Source organism: Spodoptera frugiperda, chromosome 9 (genome assembly GCF_023101765.2).
Source record: "Spodoptera frugiperda isolate SF20-4 chromosome 9, AGI-APGP_CSIRO_Sfru_2.0, whole genome shotgun sequence".
Lineage (NCBI taxonomy): Eukaryota > Metazoa > Arthropoda > Insecta > Lepidoptera > Noctuidae > Spodoptera > Spodoptera frugiperda.
In genome coordinates, this window is record NC_064220.1 from 5,114,721 (window position 1) to 5,141,108 (window position 26,388).

Here is a 26,388-nt window from a genome sequence, read left to right on the forward strand (position 1 = left end):
ATCTTTCTGACAGATATTTAAAGTAATAAGTATTCATAGGAGTAATAAAATAAAACCATAATTATAACGTATTTATTTCCACTAGAAACTCTGAACTAGACATTATTGCACTAAAACATTATATTAAAAATAAAGTTATCTAATCACATAATCACAAAACTTTTATTGACATAAAATTTTTGGTGCGAAATAGAAAAAGTCGCGGCCTTACTTTATAAATGGTGTGGATTTTTAAACCAATTTATGTATTTCAAGTTGGGTACACACATTCTTGAATGTTCCCTTACCTACGGTTGAAACTAATAACCGATCTATACGAAAAATCTATTAACCGAATTAGGTTTTTGACAAAAAATCCATACTTTTTCATCGGTACCGGGGCTGGTAGCAGTACCTATCCTTAATTTATTTTTCTTAATCAGTGATAGAACTGAAGTAGGTATCGACCAATTATTATGATCGGCTTACTCACGTAAATGTTTGACGAGACGAGAGGCTTAAGTAGCATTGTTGAACGTGCCTACAAAACAGGCTGAAATTATTTTGTGTAAGTACATGTCGTTGTGGCCTGGAGGTTTAAGACGCCCGCTTCTCATGCATATGGGTGCGGGTTCAAAACCTACTAATGGCAAGTACCAATGTGACTTTTTCTGGTTTATAATATACTTTATACGATCATTTAAACACCACTGACAAGCGGTGAAATAAAACATCGTGAGGAAACCTGGGCTTATAATTTCTAATTAAGTATAAGTTTGAAATCACCAACCCGCATTGAGTAAGCGTGGTAATTAATGCTTCTTCCTTCTTCCTTCCTACCTTCTTCGTGCGAGAAGAGGCTTCGGTCAGTAGTGGCCACTAATAGGCTGTTGATGTATGTATGTACGTAAGTACATAAGTTGTAATTAAACTGTGATACAGTGTGTACCCAACTTAACATTACTCTTGGTAGCATTTTCAAGTTCATTCTATCTTAAAGCAGTCGGTATGTATTCAGATTTTTACATAAAACATGGGTTTATGTACTAGTTACCGATCCCTGTTTAAAATACATATATGTTTCAACTGGTGGAATTCTCTCCATACACCAAATATAAGAAAAATTAAAACTCTTTAATTTATTTTAGGAACAAAACCACTAAATTCACTTAAAAAAATATATCTATTTCAGGAGTATTTTAGGTTTCTTATTTGATACGCGTACATAATGTACAGATAACTTGAATGTACTTTAGAATGTATCGGTGATTTATCCATTTAACCAATTTGTAGTTTCATCTCTTTCTCTCATTGGTTTGATAAAAGGAGACAAATGTATATTTGAACCGGTTAAGGGCGTTTTGAAGCCTAGAATCTGTTTAGTATTAATAGTTGACGAGATCTTTCAATGACAAGTTTCATTGATAGAGGCGCTGCTGTCGTTTATGGGCTCTGCAAATGATCTAAAACAATTTTAAGTAACTTATGTTAATTTTTATTAGCCTCTACGTTGTTTAATTATTTTAGAAAACAAAATAAATACTTTACAATTTTAGATCGTTGTAATACAAGTAAATGTTATAAATCAAAGGAATTTAGAAACTAACGTATACAATTTTCGCAAATCATTGCAATTTAAACCTTATTACTTGGTGCGAATGTACAATATTATTATAATGTATATTTAAAAGGGATCGGTAAAGCACATTATTATATGTATAAGGTAACCACTTCATTATTTAAAACCTTCAGACTTTAACTAATAAAGTAGTTGCTTATATGCTTCATAACGTATAGAAATACAGACTAGCTGTTAATATCGCGGCTCAAAGTCACCATTTTTGCTCTATACACATATTACCAGGGCGAGGTTTGTTAGACCCATGGTCCATTCACTTAGAAAAAAGTTAAATAAAAAAAGAAATCGTGTTCTCTAAGTTTAAACTTATATTATTACGAACAGGCTTGTTTATATTGATGTCATTATATTGAAAGAAAAATAAATTATAGCATGAAGTCAAGAGACACAATTGTTGTCATTTGAATATCTAGCATCAAAAGGGTAGATGACTAATTTTTATTTTAATGTCCGTCTTGTAGATTATTTTAAAATATTAGACACGTATTTTTATTTTCTTACGAAAACAAATACTTTCAAAGATAAATCGATTTAAAATTTCGCGTGACATCACTTCTGGGTACATTTTATACGTAGACATGACGTATTTGCCAATCTAAGTATTGTCATGTTATATGACAAAATAAAAAAATACATGTCTAATATTTTTTCATTACCTAACTGACGGACTAAATATATTTTTAATCGTGCCCCGTCATCATCCCTATTACAATTCACTTAAAACTGAATTAAATAAAAAATACCGAGATCAGTGGGTCTAACAGACGTCGCCTTTGATTGGATACTTATCAATTAATTAATTTATGATAAATTTTATTTTACCAACACTCCGTCGGTGATCAAATATAGCAATATCTAAAGCTAACCATACCAATTTGTTGTTTTTATTGATGTACAAATAAATTCAGATCTAGCACAAAGGTTTTTAGCACTAGCACCTTCGTATCATATCAACCGAATAAATCTCGCCTTTGATGAAAACTTTGAAGAAAAAAAAAGGCAATAAAAATCTTTATAAGGTAACTCCTTAATGGGGATTATGTAAGCAAAAATATACATATCTTTTTACAATCAACATTGATTTTCAAAATGCAATATCATTTAGTTACATTAAAATTGAAAGTCTCTTGAAACAAATATTTTAAGATCAAATAACTTTTCACTTACATGGGCTACTAACATGGGAAATATTTTAGTGTCGCCACATCAGGGGAATGCGCTGATTCCGCCGATGATCGCTAGAAATGGACGCATCATGAAGTAAATATGAAAATTGTTGAAATGAGTTCGAACAACGACGGCGTGCTTTAGCTTAGAAATATAACAATAACAACTCTACACTTAACTAGTGCACTTTACACCCACGGAATGATTTCACACGATCGAAAAAATATAATTCGAGTTAATTAACTTAATAAAATCCGATTAAATGTAATTATTTAACCATTTAGTAGTGCTATACAAAATAAGTACCCGAATATTTATTTACCAATAAACTTCACATCGGTGAAACATCCCTATTCTTTCACAATCAGCCCGATCAAACTTGCATATATAAAAAATATCTGCTCAAATATAAGACTAAAGCTGAGCTACTTATAATAATAAATTAAAAATATATCTACACAGTAAAATATTGGCTTATCATGTCTTTGAAACACAACTCTGTGATGCTAACAATCCGGACAGAGGTTGTATTAGACGTACTAGAACCATTTTGTCTAATACGAAAGAGAGATGGCGCTGTTTTTTAAAATAGTTCCATCCTTCGACACTAGATGGTTCTAGTAGGTCATTACAATCTCCGAGTGTCGATCAATTGTGTGATAACACGGATTTAGAAGTAAGTAGATGTCCTTATACGTTACTGATATTCCTTAAACATTCACTAAGCATGTTCTAAACAATCAATTTACTTTTTTATCATAGATTCATACCAATAGCTTCAACGTAAAGGGCAAGACAACTTGCAATGAAGGATACATCTTACGTCTTTACGCTTTACTATGACGACATTACAATCTAAACGAGAAACATATATCCATCCTTGTCGCACTACCAGCTTAGATGCGAGTGTGAGTGAAACAAAAGCGTGCGGTTTAGTAGAAGAAGAGCAGTCGCTCTTGAGCCGTGCCGGAGAGTAGACGCCAGCCGCGCTTGATGTTCAGGTACTGGATGATAGCACGAACGCAGATTAAGATACCTGGAAACAAATATAGAGAATTATTAATTATTATTCTCATAGATACAACCACGAATCCATAATAGTTTTTAAACACTTTCAAATCTACAAGATGAGATCACTCACTACCTATACTTTTTTTTTTTCATTTAACAAAGTTCAATAATATTATGTAAGTAGTTAAGAAACGTGTTCAGCAGTATTATGTAGTTTCTGATGACGATAATCCTTTTATAATTTATTCTGTGCGAATCACGACACGACATTGACGTCAGAGTCTCAATGACCATTCTAATCGTTATAATCAGATGAAAATCAATTCTATTAAGACAAGTTTAAAATTCAAATTCGATTATATACAGCTAGAATGAGATGTTTTATTGTATACAGACCGTACGTTATGAATAATTTGAACATCAATCGTTGAGTTTATGTTAATAAAAAAATGTTTATTTGGCATTGTGTTAGACTAGTATTGGTTTCACATGCAAGTGCTAATACAAACGTCATTGGATATTTTCTATGTATAGTAAAAAGTAATATTTTTTCACTATATAGGTGGTGGAGTTATGTTTATATTTTTACATCAAATGTTAAACTATTCACCAAGTACTAAGTTCCATAACATATGGAGATACCTCTTATGACTTAATTTAAACCACATAATTATTTGTTATCATCTTGGCTTTGCAAAAGCCAATAGGTAAGACAAAAAGAGCATTTTCTCTTTAAGCTAATTTAAACACGTTTTACAAATACGGCATTACAACAGTCGCGCCGCATGTCCGTAACAAACCTAGACAACCTACAACATCACAGCTCTTCTGTGGTGTCGTGTCATGAAGCTGATTCCACAGAATTTAATATTTGATTAATTTCATTATATATTTTGTTCGAAAACTTTTTTTCGGTTTTCTTTGAAATATTAAATTAGATTATGCTTCTATGGACGAGTACTACTTTTAGTTTCATTTAAATCATATGAGTGATCTGCATACTGTATAATAAGAAGTGAATCAATTGCCATACTGGGCACTATTCAACTTATTTATTTTAAGCGGGGAAAATCATCCAATGACTTCTCCCGCCTTGGGCGAGGCGAAAATGAAGTGTCAGTCTCTTACTAACTAAAAACCACCCCGTTCCTACTCCTGTTTTTCGAGCCGGAGCCCCGGTAAACCCGCTAGGTGCTCCGAGCTCCGGAGGCACAATTCCACTGGCCTCGTGTTTTTACTGAGAATTTCAGTACGTAGGTATTCCCTTTTCGATAACGAGATATGAAAACATGTGCGGTGCAATGAACCGTTATCACGATATTGTACAGCTAACCATGAACGCAAACAACCATTGTGAACGTCGCATTAATTGACTATCAACCCGCAATCAACGACATTTCGCTAATAATCACTTTCATTCTTTTAAATTGAAAACTATCGTTGCTTTGTTAATTTATCATCGTCTTCAGACAATACACTTAATGCTGAATAAAGATTTCCCTCTTTATTTTTTTTAAGGAGATAATCATCTAATGACTTTTCTCGCTTTGGGTGAGGCGAGAGAGAGTGTCATACTTTTATTGACTAAAAACTACCCCGTTCTTTCTCCTGCTTTGAGCCGGAGTCACGGTAACCTATTAAAGATTTCCCTCTTAAACTGGTTTCCTATACTGGGTATAGGTGCTCCCGACGCTAAAGTTACATAGTGTAAATATTAGACAAAAAGTTGTTTATAAATCCGATCCGTAATTTGAGAGAACACATGCACAACTTGAATATTAAAAAACAATTCTACTGCTCAGATATAAAGTTGAATTTAAACTAAAATTTTAATTTTTATTCCTGACCTTCTTAATAATACCAGTATGCAGTATACATCGTTTAGAAGTCAACTTTATTTATACAAGTGTAGAGTTGACATTTGTTTAACTTGGAATATATTGATGTATTGGAATAGGCAAACATTTGCAATAGGTGACAAGATTGCGCATAATATGTGAGTAGAGTATTATACCTAATGCGCTCTAACAAGGTGCGGCTGACAGATGCCAGTATGACGTTGACGTCTCTCTTTAGGGATGGACATTAGAAAAATCTTTTTTTATCGCTATCGATACTCGCAGCATACATTTAATTCTCTTGAATTTTTTTATTAAATGTGTGTGTTATTTAGTTGTGCAGTCTAACTACGTGTATATACTTGTCAAAATAAATATTTTATGACCGAGCCCTGAGGTGTTTCAGAGTTACAGTTTTACAGAACCGTGAAGAAAACAAGGATATATTAATTTGTATATGTTGGAATAGTACCACTACGCATTATCAATGGCGCCGGAAATGTCTAGAAAAATGCCTACTACATATTTCTGCTCAGATAATGTCACTGTGGTTTGGGCAGAGAGAGCCGCGTCTACAGTGGATTTACCCACATAATTAAAGGTTTTTTAAGAATGATAATTGAACGACGCACGATTTTCGTTTTTTATTCTAAAAAAACATCGACTACCTATCCATCGTAGCCGTACATCCCATCACTAAACACGACTATGGCTTTACGTTATACGCATAACACTTTACTTTATTTTTCATTTCATTAGATTTTAATTGAATACTAGAACATTCCGGTTGGTTTTAATTTAATTAACTACGCATCCGAATGATTTAACATAATACGAATGTGATACAGCTAAAATATTAAGGCATAATTTTTAAATCGCAGCAACTTTCAAGAGTGATACGAAACGTTACTGAATCTGTCAGCCGCACCTTGTTAGAGCGCATTAGGTATAATAGTTTGCATAATAAGGTTAGCAAAACGGGTTTTAAGTAATGTCATTAACAGACAGAGAACTGCGCAGAATAATCGTAGTACATTAATACAAACTTAGTTCTCTCTTTCATTATTTAATTTCCAATAGGATGGTAATTCGACAGGATTGTAGAAAGGTCAGGCGCACAGTAAAATACTAAGATCTCGCGCTTTCTATTTCATTTTGGGGAAAGAAACTTTATTTATGTTTTGTTTTTATGTAAGGATGAAAAGTATTCAAATTAGATACCATATTAATGAATAACTCCATCATAAGATTACAAAAAACTACTACGTCAACGCTTTGCTTTCAATAAAAACCAAACAAACGCTTTTAAAAATCCTACAATAGTATCCACTGTTGTACATCCTCCATCTCCTCTAATGAAAATGAATGATCGCAAACATAATATATGTATTTATTTAATCTTCATCACAAAAATGATAGTGAATGGCGGACTTAATGCCTTAAGGCATTCTCTAACAGTCAACCATTGGGTAGTGTAGAGAAAAGAAGCGGTTGATGCGAAGCCACAATCACAAAAGAATAAGCATATAGTTGTATATGTACCTATAACACAAGTAAACAAAACTACCTACATACATACATAACCTCACGCCTGTCTCCCATGGGTAGGCAGAGACAATGGAACGCCAATTGCCACGGTTCTTACACACTTCTTTCGCTTCATCAACAGTCATCAGTCTTTTCATGCATGCTCGTCGGTTAAAGGTACTTTTAATTTGGCCCTTTTTTAATATATCGCCAATCTGGTCGCTATATGTCCGTCTGGGGCGCCCTCTACCGACGGTCTCACTCATATTCGCCTTGTATACTTCTTTCGTAAATCTGTTTTCATCCATCCTTTCTACATGTCCAAACCATCGTAACATTCCCTTTTCAATCCTTGTCACTACATCGTCTTTCATAACATTTAAGACAGATTCCACAGAAACAAAACTATTATAACATTTAAGACAGATTCCATAGCACGGTCCTAAACCTTAGTAGTTTTTTGGTTACTATTTGTTATTTTTATTGTATTATTCTTTTGTGTAAATAATAAATAGAGAAAAAAATTAAAAACAAAAATGTCAACGATATCTAGAACTAACATAGAAACGCAATATTGCACATGTATTCGTGACTGTTACATGAGCCAACGTCATATGGCACGGGGTCAAGGTGACCGCACCGTGGTTCGCACAGTCCCCATGAAATATTAATAAACATACCTATATCTAGTGTGTTATTAAATTGATGTCCCTATCGATTTTATAACCGCCTCATAGTATCTATTGGTGACGGCGTGAGCATACATACACGTACGCAATGCATAATACAAATTAATTATGTTTACTGGGTTACTTAAGTACCTGTTTCATGAGCAACCAGGCTTGTAGCAAAGCTTATAAATATGAGCCCCAAGCGTAGCTTGAAACTAGTTGAGTTCTACGTCAAACAGTTACGTATTCCAACTAGAGGTCTGACCGACAGACAGACATTGTTAATATTATTATATTTGTTTTGACGTTTAAAAGTGCCTTCCTAGTCTATTTGGAATAAATATTTTTTGACCTTTATAAGTAAGCCGGTTTGTTACTTGTATCAACTAAAAACGGGGAAAATATACCTACTATTATAATGTAACATTTAAAAATTAATACAAATAAGGATTTTCCTGATCAACCTACTCACGAAACATTATAAAATTCGGTCCAGCCGTTCTTGAGTTATAATCTCTAAACGAAACTCAGTGTCGTACGTACAAATGGTACTATTGACCTATTTCATGAAGAAGCGTAGGTCGCCTCTCAGTTAGAAATGATTGGCTAAGTGGTCCCACTGATTGGAGTAACGGACGTTCACACATATTGTTACTATCACAGCATTACGCAACAGCATAGCCGTCTCCTTTGAAGAAGTATGTTTTAGAAATATGCTAGATTGCTATATGATTATTACAATAACATAATGTCATTATTGTTAGTGCCTAAACTTTAGGACAAAAGGCCTTATAGGTAGGGCAGTGTACTTAAGGAGTCTTTGTTTTTTTAATCTTAAAGGCACAATGTGAAACTCCGTGACAAGATGGAGTATTTCTAATTCAATATAAAAGTAATATAAGCGAACCATAAACCGCTTACGATAATCGGTTATGGTAGGTTAGTTAGTTTTACCTATTTTTAAGAATGCTATATTATGTATGCTAAGCTCTCATAACTGGTTTGTTTCAATTAAGTCAAGTAAACACTCATAAGGCTCTTATAATTCTAGAAAAGTCGCCGTGATACATTGAACAATTTATAGCAATAGAAATAGGTACATTAGATAAGCGTGCACAATGGCAGATCGCAGCACTTATAGTTTATTTAATCAATTACTCTACTTGTAACATAGTGGAATTATTTTTCTAGATTGTTATTTGGTATGGGGCTATGAAAATAAAGATTGATTCCGTACAGAGACATTAGCTATTCTTATTTCTTATACTAAATTGTATGCTTTTTAAAACTAAATCTTTAGTAACCATTAGTAGACTCCATTCAAAGCTATACTTTGGAACGAGCACCTAGCTTCACTAACAGACAGACTGACTGACAATTCAATTTGACGTTTCAAAAGTGAGGATTAATTGAAATAAATATATACTTTGACTTTGACTTAGTGCCGATTCCTTTACGGTTGGTTGTGAAGGGCTGAAGAACGTGCTCAGTGTCGTGCTATTAGGGAGTCTTCGTGCGAAACTAAATAACGTTTAACTGTATAATTATAAGTATAGTAATAAAACAGCAACTTACCAAACGCCATAATAAGCCACCAGAGCCAGGAGTTCTCGTGAGACGCCAGCTCGGTGGAGTGTTTGACAATGAGTGTCCATTTAGCGAGAGAGAGTCCAAAGCCGGCCAGAGCACCGTAGCGACTCGCCACCGTGTGACAGAAACACATCAGGAGCAGGAAACCGATCCAGTTGAATAGGAATGCCACTGGAAATTAACATAGATGTTTTTCTTTTCATTTTTAAAAGTATTACGTGTTACATGGGACTTATAACACAAATGGTGAAAAGTCGGTGTACATTGTATAGCGGCATTACGTGTCGTTATGAGCACTTCTGCCTACCCCTTCGGGGATAAAAGGCGTGACGTTGCTTTTTCTTTAAAGCGTGACCCTACACTAGGATTTTTTCCAGTAACTATCGGGTTGTGGGTGCATTCACAAACTAGCTAAAACAATGCTGATTCGGAACAACAATTTGCAGATAAGAAATAACCCAAAGATTTGTTCCATGCGGGTATTGAACTCACGAGTCTCACGACACGTTGCAAAACAGACGGTCGGCCAACATTATCAATGAAATCACTCTGTACGATACAATTTAAAGACTGGGTCTCTAGTGTTACAGGCGTACTTACGCCACAATAGCTGCTTACCTTTAGACGAGTTTTGTTGCTATCAATTAATCTAAACTTCAACGTCACGCCTATTATCCCTGTAAAGCTAGCAGAGGTGCACTAAGTCTCATGTAATATGGGGGTGAGCCTATTGCCATATACTGGGCACAATTCCAGGCTCCGTGCTACCTACTGAGAAACGTTCGAAAAATCGAAAAATAGCAGTAATAGTGATACTAAACACGGCAATAAATTGTATAAAAACAAACAAGTAACTCACCAAAAAATGATGTTAAGAACATGATGTCTGTGCCAAGTAAACTGTTCTCGGGATCCAGTTGTTCAGCTGAACCCTCGGTCGGCTCTACCGTTACGAAGGCCGCAAACGTCGGGTGGTTGGGAGGGGGGCCTTGCATCTAAATAAAATAAACATAGATGATATTATTATCTTTCAGTTTAGGAGCACCATTGTTACTAAGCTTTATATTAAAATAGCCAACTATAACTGTTAATTTAACAGTTGCCTCAGTACGAGTTTGGTTTATGTTTAACGAGAGCGCGTTCGACGCTCTGATTCGTTGGTTCATTGCAGCCGGCCGAATCACGGAAGTGAACGCAGTCTGATTTCAATTTCGGTTAACATAAAAGAAACTTGTACTTAACTTTCAGAACCTTGATGAAACATTGTGACAGTAGTATCATAGTATGTGACCTTAAATGTAACAGTAGTGCTAAGGGGCAACTCAATGGTGACCTGCCATACTGATTCTAAACTCCATGCTACTATAGAATAGGCCGTAAGAATATGAACTGGGCAGTCTTGCTTCCTATCACTTGTCTATAATATTCGTCTTTACAGGAAAAATAAGTGTGTCCTTACGACGACGAAGAGCATAATTATGTCTTTAGTTATGTCATTATGATTGGATGATTTACGTACATAAAAAAGACCTAATGTGTATTTATATTTAATTTGCTAACTATTATACAACTACTCTAAGTAGTAATTACATTATGACTAAGTAAACTGCAAACGGAATTAAAGAAAAAATAAACTTGATAAAAAATACTACAGTTTACTAAGTCTAAATCTATTTATATAAAGCTGAAGAATTTGTTTAAACGCGCTAATCTCCAAACGACTGGTTCTATTTAAAGATTTTTTTTTTGCATTGGATAGTGCATTAGTCGAGGAAGTAAATGTAGAACATTACGCTATAACCAATAGGAGCCGAACAGAGCGGGTAAAACCGTACGATGTAGCTGGTCTATATGTATATATAAAAATCAATTGCTGTTCGTTAGTTTCGACAAAATCGTCTCGATTTGGCAAATTTTGGTCTTGAATTATTTGTGGAAGTCCAGGGAAGGTTTAAAAGATGAGAAATAAATATTTGAGGCGATACGAAGTTTGCCCGGTCAGCTAGTTAATTATATAATTATGAATTACAATCTCCTAGAATAGTCAACGTAAACCAATCTAGAAACCATCATTATCATTTTACAGACTATTGTTTAAGTAATTTAAATAAATATTATCATATCAAACATTTGTAGATGTATAAATAGGTTTACCTACGCAAACCCACATTGATACGATGTACTTATCAATGGTAAGTATACTATGTACTTATGATAACATCCCGTCACAAACAATGAAATCTTTTTATGTGCTGATTCATAAAATTTTGTAAATAAAAATATATGAATTATTCATTGAGCTCTTAATCTATAGATAGCTGCACAGATATAGATAAATAGGTATAATGTGTATTTTTATTATAGAAGATAAGATAAAAATACAGATTACACTATAATCCATGTAATAGATTAGATTATAACACAGTGCATTTGTACTTTAGTTCGGTGCTTATCTTTGCATAGGGAAAAAACATAAATAAATGAGTTTGCATTCTGGTATTGGGTTTTTTGATGTGTTATTTGTGTGTAATCCACAGAAGCAGTATGTGGAACAAGCTTTTTGTAGTACAGTATCATTTGGCACCTTTTAATTCTTATGGGAATAGGCAGAGGTGCACATTTTTTTATTGTAAACACCCACTTTATGCTTGTTATGTTATGATTTCAATTTCACACAGAATTTGAAACTCTATACAGCTATTGTAAAAGTTTTGAAAAATGGAAAAGAAGACATATTAGTAGTATATTGCTTGGCCTGAGCTCCCTAGCTCTGTAATCATGCCTTGCAGCCACTTATCAATGAGTCAGTCAAAACAATAGAATAAATTACATAATTATAGAAAATTGTACATACTTATGTATCAATTCTAGTACAAGAGCTAAAAGGCAATATTTCATTATGTTTACAAAAACCGTCTATTCTGTATTGAAAAGAATGATAGCAGTGACTCATATACTAAAAAAACAATATCATCCATGACACATTTCATAGCCATACACTGCATTAATAAAGCCAATGATTGAGGACAAAAGTAGTGGTCAAATTATAGTGTGTCACCTCTTACACCTAAACAATAAAATGTTTAATGCTATTGTTTAGGTAAAAGTATAGTTGTTGCCATTCTGTGCCTTAGTGAGAGAAGGAAAGCATGAATTGAAATGGGTTTTATTTACCTGTGGCAGGTCTTCCCCCTCCATCTGTTTTTCCCTCTGAACTTCCTCATATGTAGGGAGTTTGGAGTTTGCAGCCACATCATAAGGGGGTGGCGCTGAGAAGTCCGCTTGAGGAGGTGGTATATCATGGATATTATCTACAAAACAAAACAAAACTTAGTACTTTCTCCATCAAATAGCATTTCAAGGTGATGTCATGGTTCAAGCAAAGTCATTTGATTATTGATTCAGGCTGTAGGTACTTGTTTTATAATCCAATGATAACAATACAAGCTTGAATAATAAGTTACATTATTGTGGTGCAATTAATAGATATTGTATTCTGATAATTAAATTGCATGATAAAAACACATTAATTTTACAATTTTTCGTCTTCAAAATATCAGTAATTAACGACTCGATTGTTTCATTGTAACTTTTGATTGCTTGCAATTGAAACAGAGTCAATATTTATAAACCTTATGAGCTGCATGTCAATACAGCTACAGGTAAATCTTACAGAACCATATTGTTATCGCGTATCGCGACCACTATGTAAATGAACAGTGCGTGTGTCGTTGCAATTAATTACTCACTTATATCGATAAACGGCGGAGGCATACTATGTTCCACAGACGTCGGCAACATCACTCTCAGCTGCGCCGCCGTGCATATGTTGACATCACTTCGAGGGTGGCTCTGCAACATTATAGCGACTTTCACATATCACATATTCTACGCAAGTAGTTACATAAATAAACAATTGGAGAAAAAAACATTAATGTCACAAGTAAATACCATGTCCACTGTTTATAATTATCACGGTTGAATAGTTCACTATTTTCACGAAAACGCGTGTACAGATACTATATTGCAATTCAGACACAATATAATAATGATCTTCGCATCGTCCAAGGTTTTTCCGACAATTTATCACTGCAAGTTAGAGCAGGCGCACCTCTCTTCATTCACTTGAATGACGTTTATTATCGAAGTTCATAAACTTAGTTTTAAGCACTCAATACTTATGATGCTACTATTATCAGAAATTATTTATAATAAAAAAATATTATGTTTCTTGATAAATATTACTGTTTTAAATATTCAAGTTTATATTTAATTATTATTATTAAAAAATATTACGAGGAAAACCGCGAGGAGACGGACGCATTCAAACGTACAAAAATATTTTTTTGTAAGCAAGTATTTGAACGCTAACTACAAAAGTCAATAACAATGGTGTTACTACTGCTAAAAATAATCCAATAGTAGGAATAAATAAATAATTATATTCAACTTTACTTTACATAATTATCATTAATCAATAATGAAACTGATAATTTCACTCTAGTTATCGTTAGTTACTTCATTGTTTTTACTTCAAAATGATTGTGATAGCTTTTGCTTTTTCATTTATTTATTTTCTGTGGGCAGCCCTGACTAGACATTGACAACTTTGACATGACATGACATCAAAATTTCACATTGTATTGGATTTGCTTGTACATGGAAGTATCGGACTGGAAGTTAGAATTTGAGAATCAATAGTAAATCGTGGGTTATACCCGGTTTTCATGTTCAACAAATCTTTAAATACGAAACAAAAATCATGAAGACTGCGTTAATGGTGGCTGAAAAGCCATCGTTAGCTCAAAATGTGGCTAATATACTCAGCAATGGCAAATGCAGTACGACTAAAGGTTTGTTGCCTAACCAAGTTTGAATTCCCCATTTTTATTAAAAATATAAAACTAATTCTTGTTTTTGCAGCATCGAACAACGCTTGTAACATACACGAATGGCACGGAACGTTTAAAAATGAGCAAGTTCGGTTCAAAATGACTTCCGTATGTGGTCACGTTATGAGTTTGGATTTCACCGGCAAATATAATAATTGGGATAAAGTGGATCCGGTCGAGTTGTTTAGTTGTCCGACGGAGAAGAAAGAGGCAATGCCTAGGCTAAGAATACCGGCATTGTTGGCTCAGGAATCTAAATCCTGTGACTACCTGATTTTGTGGCTAGATTGTGATAAGGAAGGAGAAAATATATGTTTCGAGGTAAGTTATGAATATTTTTCTATCTCTTGATAACTAATGGAAATTTAATAGAAAGGTTACCTATTAAATTCAGCCATAGAAACAAATCCATGCATCATTGTGCTGGGTATTAGAAATTTTGCATGTAGTTTCACTTGTTACAATTAAAATTGAAAGTATGTGCCTGTTACAATAAGAATAACAGTAATTTAAAATTAGATTTGAATATAGTTATGCCACTTTCCTTTCAATTAATTTTAAATTGTGAAAATAATTCAACCAATGAGTTAAAAAGGGATTTTTCAATAATTTACAGTCTTAAAATGACTTTATAGTGTATTTTGAACCGTTTTTTGTCCATAGGTAATGAGTTGTGTCCAGGCTTACTTGAAGGGTGATGTTTGTTCACCTCTAGTCACATATCGTGCGAAGTTCTCAGCCATCACAGATAAAGACATCAAAGCAGCCATGTTGAACCTTGGGAGGCCTAACGAGAATGAATCCCGGAGTGTTGACGCAAGACAAGAACTTGATTTACGTATCGGTTGTGCATTCACAAGATTCCAGACTAAATATTTTCAAGGTGAGTTAATAAAAGATATTTTTAACATATTGAACACCGTGGTGGTCACCGGTGACCGATGTTAGTGGAGGATTTGCCTTCAACAGTTTTCTATTGACAGTCAAAGACTTAATTAACAAAACTGGATCGAAATCAGGAATAATTTACAAAAAAGAAAAGAATGCTATCAGTTTGACATTCTTTTGATTACTTGTTCTACAATGTATGAAATATATAATTTCAGGAAGATACGGTGACTTAGATGCATCACTTATATCATATGGACCATGTCAAACTCCAACACTGGGATTTTGTGTTCAACGCCATGATGAAATTCAGACGTTTAAACCAGAGACCTATTGGGTGTTACGCGTCACTGCCAGTACTTCGGAGGGCAGAGAGTTACCGTTAGAATGGAAGAGGGTGCGGAGTTTTGAGAAAGATATTGCTAATATGTTCCTTGCTGGTATCAAGGAAATTAAGGAAGCTGTGTAAGTATTATTTTATTGTATAAGCTTACCCGTGAGGCTTTGTTAATGATATTTATATAGAAAATATATGATGTAGGCACATCAAACTTCATTTGATGTAGTTAAAACTTTGTTACTGTTAACTTGTATGGTGGTTCTTAAATTTTTTTTTATTGACTGTTTTCATTTTCATTTAGAAGAGTCTCTTAGATTCTCTTTTAAATAAGAGTCTCTTAAACAGAAACATTTATATTACAGTGTGGTGAACATTCAAGCTAAGGAGAAAGTGAAACCTCGTCCTGTGGCTCTCAATACAGTGGAACTGATGCGAGTGGCCAGTGCTGGACTTGGTATGGGACCGCATCATGCTATGCAGGTTTGTGGGATTTCTGAAACTTACCTTGACAATGGTGTTGAATGGTGAATAATAGAAGGATGTTTCTGTTTTTTATTAAGCATGTTATGCTTTTTAATTATGTAGGTACATAATGTATATTAGTACGCAAACCGGTGTAGGCGCGGCTAAGATACTGGGAATAAATCAATTTAAAATGAACATTAACTATTATGGCATAAGGATGAAAAATGCATACCAAAGAAGTCGATCTCTGCCGGTTTCTGCGGTCTTCGGTTGATTGAGCAAAAACTCAAAGTAGTCAAGACATTTATTTACTAAATAATTAATGTGTATAACCCACTTTTTGTCATTTATGTTACAAATAAATCAATCAATAGTCAGGGGTGTGCGTAAACCTATAACTACACCGGACGTCATTGCAACCAATATACGTAAGCGGAATGGTTTATGTTCCTATAATTAATGACGTTTTGCATCAACTTGTTATGAAAAAATCGCATTATAAACTAGACAAGAATTTTATTGGACGTAATTATGTTTAATGGTCTCACTGTAGTTCTGCGAAAGAGTAGCGTGCAGAATTTCATTACACCAAACAATTAAAAAATGCAAACTATTATGGACCTTGTTAGAAGGAGTTAAGGTCAATGTCTATCGTATTTATCGTACTACGTACGTGAAATTTAGAGTTTACAGGGTGTTGAGAATCGGATTTTTGATACTTTACCCTCACAAATTATAAGTTATTTTTATCGACAAACATATAAAATCAATATAGATTTTTTTTTTCAAATGGGTAAATGATCGACATTTCGATCCATTACGTCTGTAGTGAATATGGTTACAATACACACAGACTGAGGAAATAAATATTTTTATCATTGTCCTACAGATTGCAGAGAGACTGTACACGCAGGGTTACATTTCGTATCCCCGTACTGAAACCACCAGCTATCCAGAGAACTATGATTTAATGTAAGTTACATAATATTTTACATTATACCTATATAATTATACTCGCATATATATTTTAAATCTAAAGTCTAAATACATCAATAGCCCAGTCAGCTGTTGGATAGTGGGTCTCTCTTTCTACTTTGGTATAGGATTTGATTTACCATAATCTTCATAGTTTTATCACACAGTGCTGATACACGCGGGAAGAGGGGTGATAAATGTATTAACTCTGCTGTCACCACACGTCAAATGTGTCTAAAGATGTGACCAGTAAAATTATTGTTAATTTGTTTTTGAATGTAAACACACTTACTACTTAGAGACATTTTAACGATTACTTAAACTATTAGTAATGATTCTGTTCCGAAAACAATTGCTAAGAATCAGCCCAAATAACGATTAAATAACTCTGAGTGCGGCGGTTATAGATTTTGTTCATTTTCAAGGGGTACGCTCCGTCAGCAACAGAACTCGAACAAGTGGGGTGCGGAAGTGAGGGCGATTATTGCTAACGGTATCAATCGGCCGAAGAAAGGCCATGACGCCGGCGACCATCCTCCCATCACACCTATGAGACCAGCTGGTATGTAATCTTCATCATCATTAACCTATTTTTGTCTACTGCTTATTTTTATTTTATTTATTTGGCTCACCAAAAGTTCATTTCCCTGATACAATACGATACTAAGGGTTAGTACGAGTTTACTATACGTTGAACGAAAACAAAACGAGAGCGCATTCGGCGCTCTTATTAGTTGGTTCAATCGTGCGCGGCCAATCAGAGCGTCGAACGAGCTCTCGTTTTGTTTTCGTTTAACATAAAACTACATTTATGATCAACTTAATTTACATGCCTCGTCTTGACTTGATTGCCTCGTTGGTCGAGTGGTCGCAAGTGCGACTGCCAGACAACAGGCCTCGGGTTCGATTCCCGGGTCTTGCAAATGAATACTAGACCTTTTTCGGCTTTTCGAAAATTTCTCATTAGACTGGAATTGTGCTCAGTATAAATATATTATTCTCTTACAAACAACACCATACTATGTTCCAATTTTCAGTGGAGTCCGACTTAGAAGGCGACGCGTGGCGTATCTACGACTATGTGACTCGTCACTTCATCGCCACGTTGTCCCGCGACTGCAAGTACCTGTCCACTGTCATCACCTTCCAGATTGGATCGGAAACGTTCAAGTACACCGGGAACACACTCGTTGATGCTGGGTACACTGAGATTATGCATTGGCAGGTATGGTATCTTACTATCTTATTAATAGTTATTATAAATTAGCTACAGTACTCTCAACGGATCTTGGCAGGTCTGAACTACTTGCAGAAGGCTGCGCAATAAGTGTAAAGGGTCAATTGTATTTAGAAATGGTCAATCTCTAGCCTAGATGGCCGCCCCCGCACCTCGCCTCATGCCACCATTTGGTTCTAAAAAATACTTATTGCGCAGCCTTCTGCACGTAGTTCAGACCTGCCAAGATCCGTTGAGAGTACTGTACTTCCGCTTTGTTTCACCTGCTCTGCTCGGTTCCTATTCATCGTAGCGTGATGTTTTATAGCCTATAACCTTCCTCGGTAAATGCGCTATCCCACACAAAAAGAATTATTCAAATCAAACAAACAAACTCTTCAGCTTTATAATATTAGTATAGATGCGAAAGTTTATGTGTATGTTTGTTACTCAATCACGCCAAAACGGCTGAAGGGATCTCGATGAAATTTGGAACAGGGGTAGATTGTGGTCTGGTATAATACGTAGGCTACCTTGTATCCCTCGGGACCGCGGGCGAAACTTTTATAGTTAGTAAGTATAATTATTTCGTTATTGGTATGGACCACCAATGTTAACAAACAAGCATGGCGCCTCCATTATTATTACAAGCTTTTATTTCACTTACAATGTGTAAATGTATGTGTGGGAAGTGGAATCTTGCAATTAAATTTGAAGTAGATATCTTCAACCGATTGAGCTGTAATTTTGTATACACATTTAGTTTGCATGACCATAAATGTTAAACGGTATTAAGTCTTTGACTGCCAATAGATTACTGTTGAAGGTAAATCCTCCGCTAACGTCAGTCGCCGGTGACAACCACGGCGTTCAACGTGTTAAAGGTTGTTTATAAAATTAACTTATTTCTTTACTATTTGTTCCAGGCTTTCGGTAAAGATGAGTTTGTGCCGCTACTGAACGTGGATGATGTGCTGCGAGCCCACGATCATAGGTTGGTCGAGTGTCAAACCTCACCTCCGGACTATCTTACTGAATCTGAGGTAAAGGACAAGTATCTTTAAATTAAATAACAGTTTTAAGTTCAGTATGTTACTTAAAGATATTATTATGTTATTGGTTGAACTGAAAAATGGCTAAAAGGCGCGCGCATTGTCATAGCGCGTCTGCGCGTGAATGCGCTTTTTTAGATCTCAGAAGTAATGTGTGCGTTACGCTGTGGAGTTAAGGTTGAGTTTGTTATATTCAGTTTTGGAAAAACGCTTCGATGCGCGAGTATAAACTAACCCCAAACGTTAAGTAAAACCCTTTTTGTTAATAATTAAATCATGATTTCATACAAATTCAAATATTAAAGTAGCTTAATTCAATTTACGAATAAAGTAAAGCTCAACCAGTTTCTAATCAAACCGGGTCTCTTATTCAGTGTCTTCCGATAGTTATTACACAAAGCATATTATTTTTACTACAGGTAATCACGCTTATGGAGAAGCATGGCATTGGTACCGACGCGTCCATTCCCGTGCATATAAACAATATCTGCCAACGCAACTACGTCACAGTGGGCAGCGGACGTAAACTTATACCCACTAACTTGGGTATTGTGCTAGTACATGGATATCAGAAAGTGAGTACTGTTTTATATTTTATTGTATGACAAAATATATGAATGAGATGCCTCTGATTGGTCGGTTAACTTGGAGCAGCCAATCAGAGCGCCAAACGTCATAAACATGTCGATCGCGTTAATGTTAAACACTATCAGATAAGAACGTGATATCAACGGCGAAGTATCAATATCCCTCAAAAAAAGTTAAAATTTTACGCAAATTTAAAAAAGTTTCATTTCTTGGGTTTTCATACATTAGTTACCATAAAAATGTCAGTTAGGAAGTATTGGTACTTCATCGTCGATATAATTGATTGGCCCGGAGGTTTAAGATACAGCTAAGGTACAGGTCGAAACCAGGCAAAGCTGTTTACAATGAGCGAGAGACATAATATATCAAAATCATACAGCATCACATGCAGATCGTTATGTACATCGATTTTTATGACTTTCAGTTTGTAGATTAAGATTAGACATATTATTTTTGTGTTTGATAGTCACTTGCAAAGTATTATAATATGTAAGCTAAGTGTTAAAACCAGAATATTGTTTCAGATCGACCCAGAACTTGTTCTGCCAACGATGCGATCAGCTTTGGAAGAGCAATTGAATCTCATAGCAGTCGGTCGGGCAGATTTCCACGCAGTACTAAATCATACTACGGAGATATTCCGTAGAAAGTTCCAGTACTTTGTGAGGTCTATTGAGGCCATGGACCAGTTGTTTGAGGTCAATTTCTCCTCGCTCAAGACTAGCGGTAAGGCGTTGTCGAGATGCGGCAAATGTAGGCGGTACATGAGATATATTCAGGTGAGAATTTTAACTTATAATTGTAAATAGAATAGCCTTTGTGTGTCATCCTTTGGGATTGTTTTTCACGATACTTGGGATGAACCACATTTTTTTTAAAGGGACAAGCCCGCCTCTACCTCCCATACCGCTGCAACTCGGGATGAAACACATACGTATTTTGTGGTTTTCTAACTAAGTGATGAGTGGATCACTTCATTCTTTCACTACTTGAGTGGCTAATACAGTAAAACGGGGTGAATAGGGATCGAGAGGTGAATAGGGACGAAGAGGGGTGAATAGATACTATGAAGAATTTCTGTACTGTACTGTAATTTCTGTACCTATTCACCCCTCTTCTGTCCCTATTCACCTCTCGATCTCTATTCACCCCGTTTTACGGTACTTAAAGTCGCCTATCCCTAAAGCCTTTAAAGACATAATCCTATTTATTACCTAGTGATTGAATTTAGAACCTTATAGAAAAAGATATTCGACTTTTAAAGAGTGCATTAAAGTAATATATTATGTTCCATATGTAGGCAAAACCAGCTCGTCTCCATTGTTCCCACTGCGACGACACGTACGGCTTGCCTCAGAACGGTACAGTCCGTATCTACCGCGAACTGAAGTGTCCTCTCGATGACTTCGAGCTACTCTCCTGGTCTACAGGCAACAAGGGCAAGAGCTTCCCTCTCTGCCCGTACTGCTACAACCATCCGCCGTTCAGGTAAGTTTATAAAACAAGATTACTTTGATGAGTAAAAAGTTTCCATATTATTGCGTGAAAACGTAACGTTCAATTTATAATGTACAAAATCAAAGCACATTAAAGTGAAATTCTATTTAAATCGCGTTCATTTGTACGCGCGTATTCGCACGTGATCGCGCAGATCCGCCCGTGTCTTTTTTAAGTCTCTAAAATATTGTGCATTATGCTGTGAAGATATGGTTGGATTTGCAATGGTAATAATTTGATTTTGGCTTGGCTTTGGTCACACACGAAATAGTTTTTCCTTATTTTCTCATCGAAGTTTTATTCTTACCTACAAATGTTCTACTTGCATATATTCAACAATTTCCATAATATTGTATGTGTCATTAATTTCTAGGGACATGAAGAAAGGTTTCGGTTGCAATTCGTGCACGCACCCGACGTGTCCTTACGGCGTCAACTCCACGGGAGTGTCCGGCTGTGTCGAGTGCGAGTCTGGGGTCCTAGTACTGGACCCCTCGGCACCCAAGTGGAAACTAGCTTGTAACCGGTATGCACCAAGTAGTTTAAGTCTTTGACTGCCTATAGAAAACTGTTGAAGGCAAATCCTCCGCTAACGTCGGTCACCGGTGACCACCGTGACGTTTAAAGTGTTCATTTATATTGTAACTTTACACGAAACAATTTAATATTATTTAAGAAATTGAATAATATGTAGATTGTTCACATGTTTCTTGCATTCTAAACTTTGGATTTGGATACATATTTTAATTTGAGATTATATTAAGAAACTAATCTATTGTAAAATAGACGTAAAAACGATGCACGACTAAGATTTTCTCCAGTGTCGCGGGTGTGTTTACAACAATTTTGTGAATCACTCAAAAAATTTGCTCTGTTTGAAGCAATAAATAATAATCTGTGGCCGAAATAGGATTGTTTAAAGAATTGATATTAATTTAACAGGCATATTTCAACAATCTATTAATGTTCCAGTTGCGACGTGATAATAAACGTGTTCGAGGACGCGACGCGCGTGTCGGTGTGCGAGGCGGCGTGCACGTTATGCGGCGCGCAGCAGGTGACGGTGGAGTACCGCGCCGAGCGCACGCGCCTGCCCGCCGCCATCACCGAGATGACGGCCTGCCTCTACTGCGAGCCCACCTTCAGCGCTCTCGTACGTACTCTAGCTATACTCAATACTGCCCGCCGCCATCACCGAGATGACGGCCTGCCTCTACTGCGAGCCCACCTTCAGCGCTCTCGTACGTACTCTAGCTATACTCAATACTGCCCGCCGCCATCACCGAGATGACGGCCTGCCTCTACTGCGAGCCCACCTTCAGCGCTCTCGTACGTACTCTAGCTATACTCAATACTGCCCGCCGCCATCACCGAGATGACGGCCTGCCTCTACTGCGAGCCCACCTTCAGCGCTCTCGTACGTACTCTAGCTATACTCAATACTGCCCGCCGCCATCACCGAGATGACGGCCTGCCTCTACTGCGAGCCCACCTTCAGCGCTCTCGTACGTACTCTAGCTATACTCAATACTGCCCGCCGCCATCACCGAGATGACGGCCTGCCTCTACTGCGAGCCCACCTTCAGCGCTCTCGTACGTACTCTAGCTATACTCAATACTCAATACTGCCCGCCGCCATCACCGAGATGACGGCCTGCCTCTACTGCGAGCCCACCTTCAGCGCTCTCGTACGTACTCTAGCTATACTCAATACTCAATACTGCCCGCCGCCATCACCGAGATGACGGCCTGCCTCTACTGCGAGCCCACCTTCAGCGCTCTCGTACGTACTCTAGCTATACTCAATACTCAATACTGCCCGCCGCCATCACCGAGATGACGGCCTGCCTCTACTGCGAGCCCACCTTCAGCGCTCTCGTACGTACTCTAGCTATACTCAATACTCAATACTGCCCGCCGCCATCACCGAGATGACGGCCTGCCTCTACTGCGAGCCCACCTTCAGCGCTCTCGTACGTACTCTAGCTCAATACTCAATACTGCCCGCCGCCATCACCGAGATGACGGCCTGCCTCTACTGCGAGCCCACCTTCAGCGCTCTCGTACGTACTCTAGCTATACTCAATACTGCCCGCCGCCATCACCGAGATGACGGCCTGCCTCTACTGCGAGCCCACCTTCAGCGCTCTCGTACGTACTCTAGCTATACTCAATACTGCCCGCCGCCATCACCGAGATGACGGCCTGCCTCTACTGCGAGCCCACCTTCAGCGCTCTCGTACGTACTCTAGCTATACTCAATACTGCCCGCCGCCATCACCGAGATGACGGCCTGCCTCTACTGCGAGCCCACCTTCAGCGCTCTCGTACGTACTCTAGCTATACTCAATACTGCCCGCCGCCATCACCGAGATGACGGCCTGCCTCTACTGCGAGCCCACCTTCAGCGCTCTCGTACGTACTCTAGCTATACTCAATACTGCCCGCCGCCATCACCGAGATGACGGCCTGCCTCTACTGCGAGCCCACCTTCAGCGCTCTCGTACGTACTCTAGCTATACTCAATACTGCCCGCCGCCATCACCGAGATGACGGCCTGCCTCTACTGCGAGCCCACCTTCAGCGCTCTCGTACGTACTCTAGCTATACTCAATACTGCCCGCCGCCATCACCGAGATGACGGCCTGCCTCTACTGCGAGCCCACCTTCAGCGCTCTCGTACGTACTCTAGCTATACTCAATACTGCCCGCCGCCATCACCGAGATGACGGCCTGCCTCTACTGCGAGCCCACCTTCAGCGCTCTCGTACGTACTCTAGCTATACTCAATACTGCCCGCCGCCATCACCGAGATGACGGCCTGCCTCTACTGCGAGCCCACCTTCAGCGCTCTCGTACGTACTCTAGCTATACTCAATACTGCCCGCCGCCATCACCGAGATGACGGCCTGCCTCTACTGCGAGCCCACCTTCAGCGCTCTCGTACGTACTCTAGCTATACTCAATACTGCCCGCCGCCATCACCGAGATGACGGCCTGCCTCTACTGCGAGCCCACCTTCAGCGCTCTCGTACGTACTCTAGCTATACTCAATACTGCCCGCCGCCATCACCGAGATGACGGCCTGCCTCTACTGCGAGCCCACCTTCAGCGCTCTCGTACGTACTCTAGCTATACTCAATACTGCCCGCCGCCATCACCGAGATGACGGCCTGCCTCTACTGCGAGCCCACCTTCAGCGCTCTCGTACGTACTCTAGCTATACTCAATACTGCCCGCCGCCATCACCGAGATGACGGCCTGCCTCTACTGCGAGCCCACCTTCAGCGCTCTCGTACGTACTCATCTAATTCTCATTCTCTCAATCCTCAATCCCTTTCTATGCTCAATGCTCTTCCATCCTCAGCCCCCTCCGGAGCTGCGGACTACCTAGCGGGTTTACCGGGGCTCCGGTTCGAAAAGCAGGTGTAGGAACGGGGTGGTTTTTAGTCAGTAAGAGTCTGACATTCCCTCTCGCCTCGCCCAAGGCGAGAAAAGTCATTGGATGCTTTTCCCCCCTCAAAAAAAAAAGCTATACTCAATACTTTATTGCTTTCCACATGTAAGGCTTAGGTGGTAAACTTAACTAGGACACAATGTGGACCCTGTTGGGCACAACAATATAAGTTTAGGAGGAACACAATTTTACTTAACATTGAAAGAAAGTAGTTAATTCTCATTCTCTCAACAATAGCTAATTCTCATTCTCTCAATCCTCAATCCCTTTCTATGCTCAATGCTCCTCCATCCTCAGCCCCCTTCATGCTTAACCCCCTCCATCCACAGTCCTCCTTCACGCCCAATCCCCTTCCATCCACAGACAATAAATTTTATCCCAATCCCCTCCCATCCCAAGCACTACTAATTAACCCAATTTAAATTTCTCTCAAAAATCCTTTAATCTTCAATCTGCCTATCCTTAACCTGGAAGCCAAAAAGCTCGGAAGCGCACTTCTACTCCTCTGATGTTGCACCTCTGAGGGTGCAACATGACATCCATCAATGAGCTGCGCCGATTGCTTACCATCATGTATTGTAATCTATCTACTTCTTTGTCGACCTATTCCATAAAAAACTGGTTTATTTTCCCTTAAAATGACAACAGAGAGCAGCAAATTCATTTTAATAATAAACCCACTTTCTTTGCCAAAGAACACATATATTAAAGTTTCATTTTTGTGTATAGGTGGAGAAACATCGCGCCGTAGCGTCCCGCGCCCCCGTGTCGCGCGGGCGAGGCGGGCGGGCGCGCGGGAACAAGCACCGCAACAAACAACCCAAGGATAAAATGGCGCAGCTTGCCGCGTACTTCGTGTGAATTACTAGTAAATTAATCTTTACTTTATTATACTTTCATACTACAATGAGGACTACCATTTTACCTCACCAGGTGGCGCTAATGTAGAGGACTTGTTTGGTTCTGTTTGTCTAATAATAGTTTACTATACTAGTTTCCGATTTTTGACAGCTACAGTGAAAACAAATAAGGTTTCATTAATTAGCGGCAATCTGGTGTAAACAAAAACGTTAGCTCTCATAATCTATTAAATAAATACATGTTCGTATAACACATCACATTTCTAACTTCTAACGTCTCTCTCGGATAAAATTTTGATACATTTTGTATGGAGCTCAAATCCAAATTCTATCTCATAAAGCCAAATCTGCCGAACATTATCAGTTGTTCCCATAATCACCCTTAATTTTACGAATGCGTACCTTAATATTATATGCTCGATTTTTATCCTTCTCGAACGGAATCGACATCAGAAAAAGGTTTCCGGTACAATGTTATAACTAGAAGAAAAAATTATGAACTAAATAGTAAGTCACTATTTCGATATTGTTACTCATGTTCTATCAAAGAGTTTCGTAGTGATTCTCTTTTCGTAAGATCTGAGTTCATTTTCCACTCTCACACTTGCCCTATATTTTTGTAAACTCGTGAAATATATTAAAATACATAATTATGTTCTACGGCCTTAGGGCTTAGTACGAGCTACTTTTACGTTCAACGACATCGAAACGAGAGCGCGTTTCGCGTTCTTATTGG

General features: G+C 37.7%; 2 protein-coding genes across 2 annotated transcripts; one reads left to right on the forward strand and one right to left on the reverse strand.

The window, feature by feature from the left end:
* Positions 1 to 1,471: 1,471 nt before the first annotated feature.
* LOC118271219 (NEDD4 family-interacting protein 1-like) lies at positions 1,472 to 13,566 on the reverse strand. Its single transcript, XM_035587222.2, has 6 exons — positions 13,374 to 13,566; positions 13,172 to 13,274; positions 12,597 to 12,733; positions 10,282 to 10,417; positions 9,408 to 9,593; positions 1,472 to 3,821 (listed from the first exon to the last, which is right to left on the reverse strand). The coding sequence occupies exons 1-6, from the start codon at positions 13,374 to 13,376 to the stop codon at positions 3,718 to 3,720; spliced, it is 669 nt and encodes a 222-aa protein (XP_035443115.1). The 5' UTR covers positions 13,377 to 13,566; the 3' UTR covers positions 1,472 to 3,717.
* Positions 13,567 to 14,052: 486 nt separating this feature from the next.
* On the forward strand, positions 14,053 to 26,024 carry LOC118271172 (DNA topoisomerase 3-beta-1). Its single transcript, XM_035587124.2, has 15 exons — positions 14,053 to 14,275; positions 14,346 to 14,635; positions 14,978 to 15,197; positions 15,421 to 15,667; positions 15,905 to 16,022; positions 16,897 to 16,979; positions 17,408 to 17,544; positions 18,020 to 18,207; positions 19,125 to 19,241; positions 19,670 to 19,825; positions 20,363 to 20,617; positions 21,139 to 21,326; positions 21,709 to 21,861; positions 22,308 to 22,488; positions 25,522 to 26,024. The coding sequence occupies exons 1-15, from the start codon at positions 14,185 to 14,187 to the stop codon at positions 25,651 to 25,653; spliced, it is 2,556 nt and encodes an 851-aa protein (XP_035443017.2). The 5' UTR covers positions 14,053 to 14,184; the 3' UTR covers positions 25,654 to 26,024.
* The last annotated feature ends 364 nt before the right edge of the window (positions 26,025 to 26,388 follow it).

Coding starts and splice junctions, on each gene's coding strand:
- LOC118271219 (XM_035587222.2), bottom strand. Junction 12,734..13,171: donor TCCGCCGTTTATCGATATAA/GTGAGTAATTAA, acceptor TTTGTTTTGTAG/ATAATATCCATGATATACCA. Junction 10,418..12,596: donor AGGGGGAAGACCTGCCACAG/GTAAATAAAACC, acceptor TATTTTATTTAG/ATGCAAGGCCCCCCTCCCAA.
- LOC118271172 (XM_035587124.2), top strand. CDS start 14,185: ATGAAGACTGCGTTAATGGTGGCTGAAAAGCCATCGTTAGCTCAAAAT. Junction 14,276..14,345: donor CAAATGCAGTACGACTAAAG/GTTTGTTGCCTA, acceptor TTGTTTTTGCAG/CATCGAACAACGCTTGTAAC. Junction 14,636..14,977: donor GAGAAAATATATGTTTCGAG/GTAAGTTATGAA, acceptor TTTTGTCCATAG/GTAATGAGTTGTGTCCAGGC.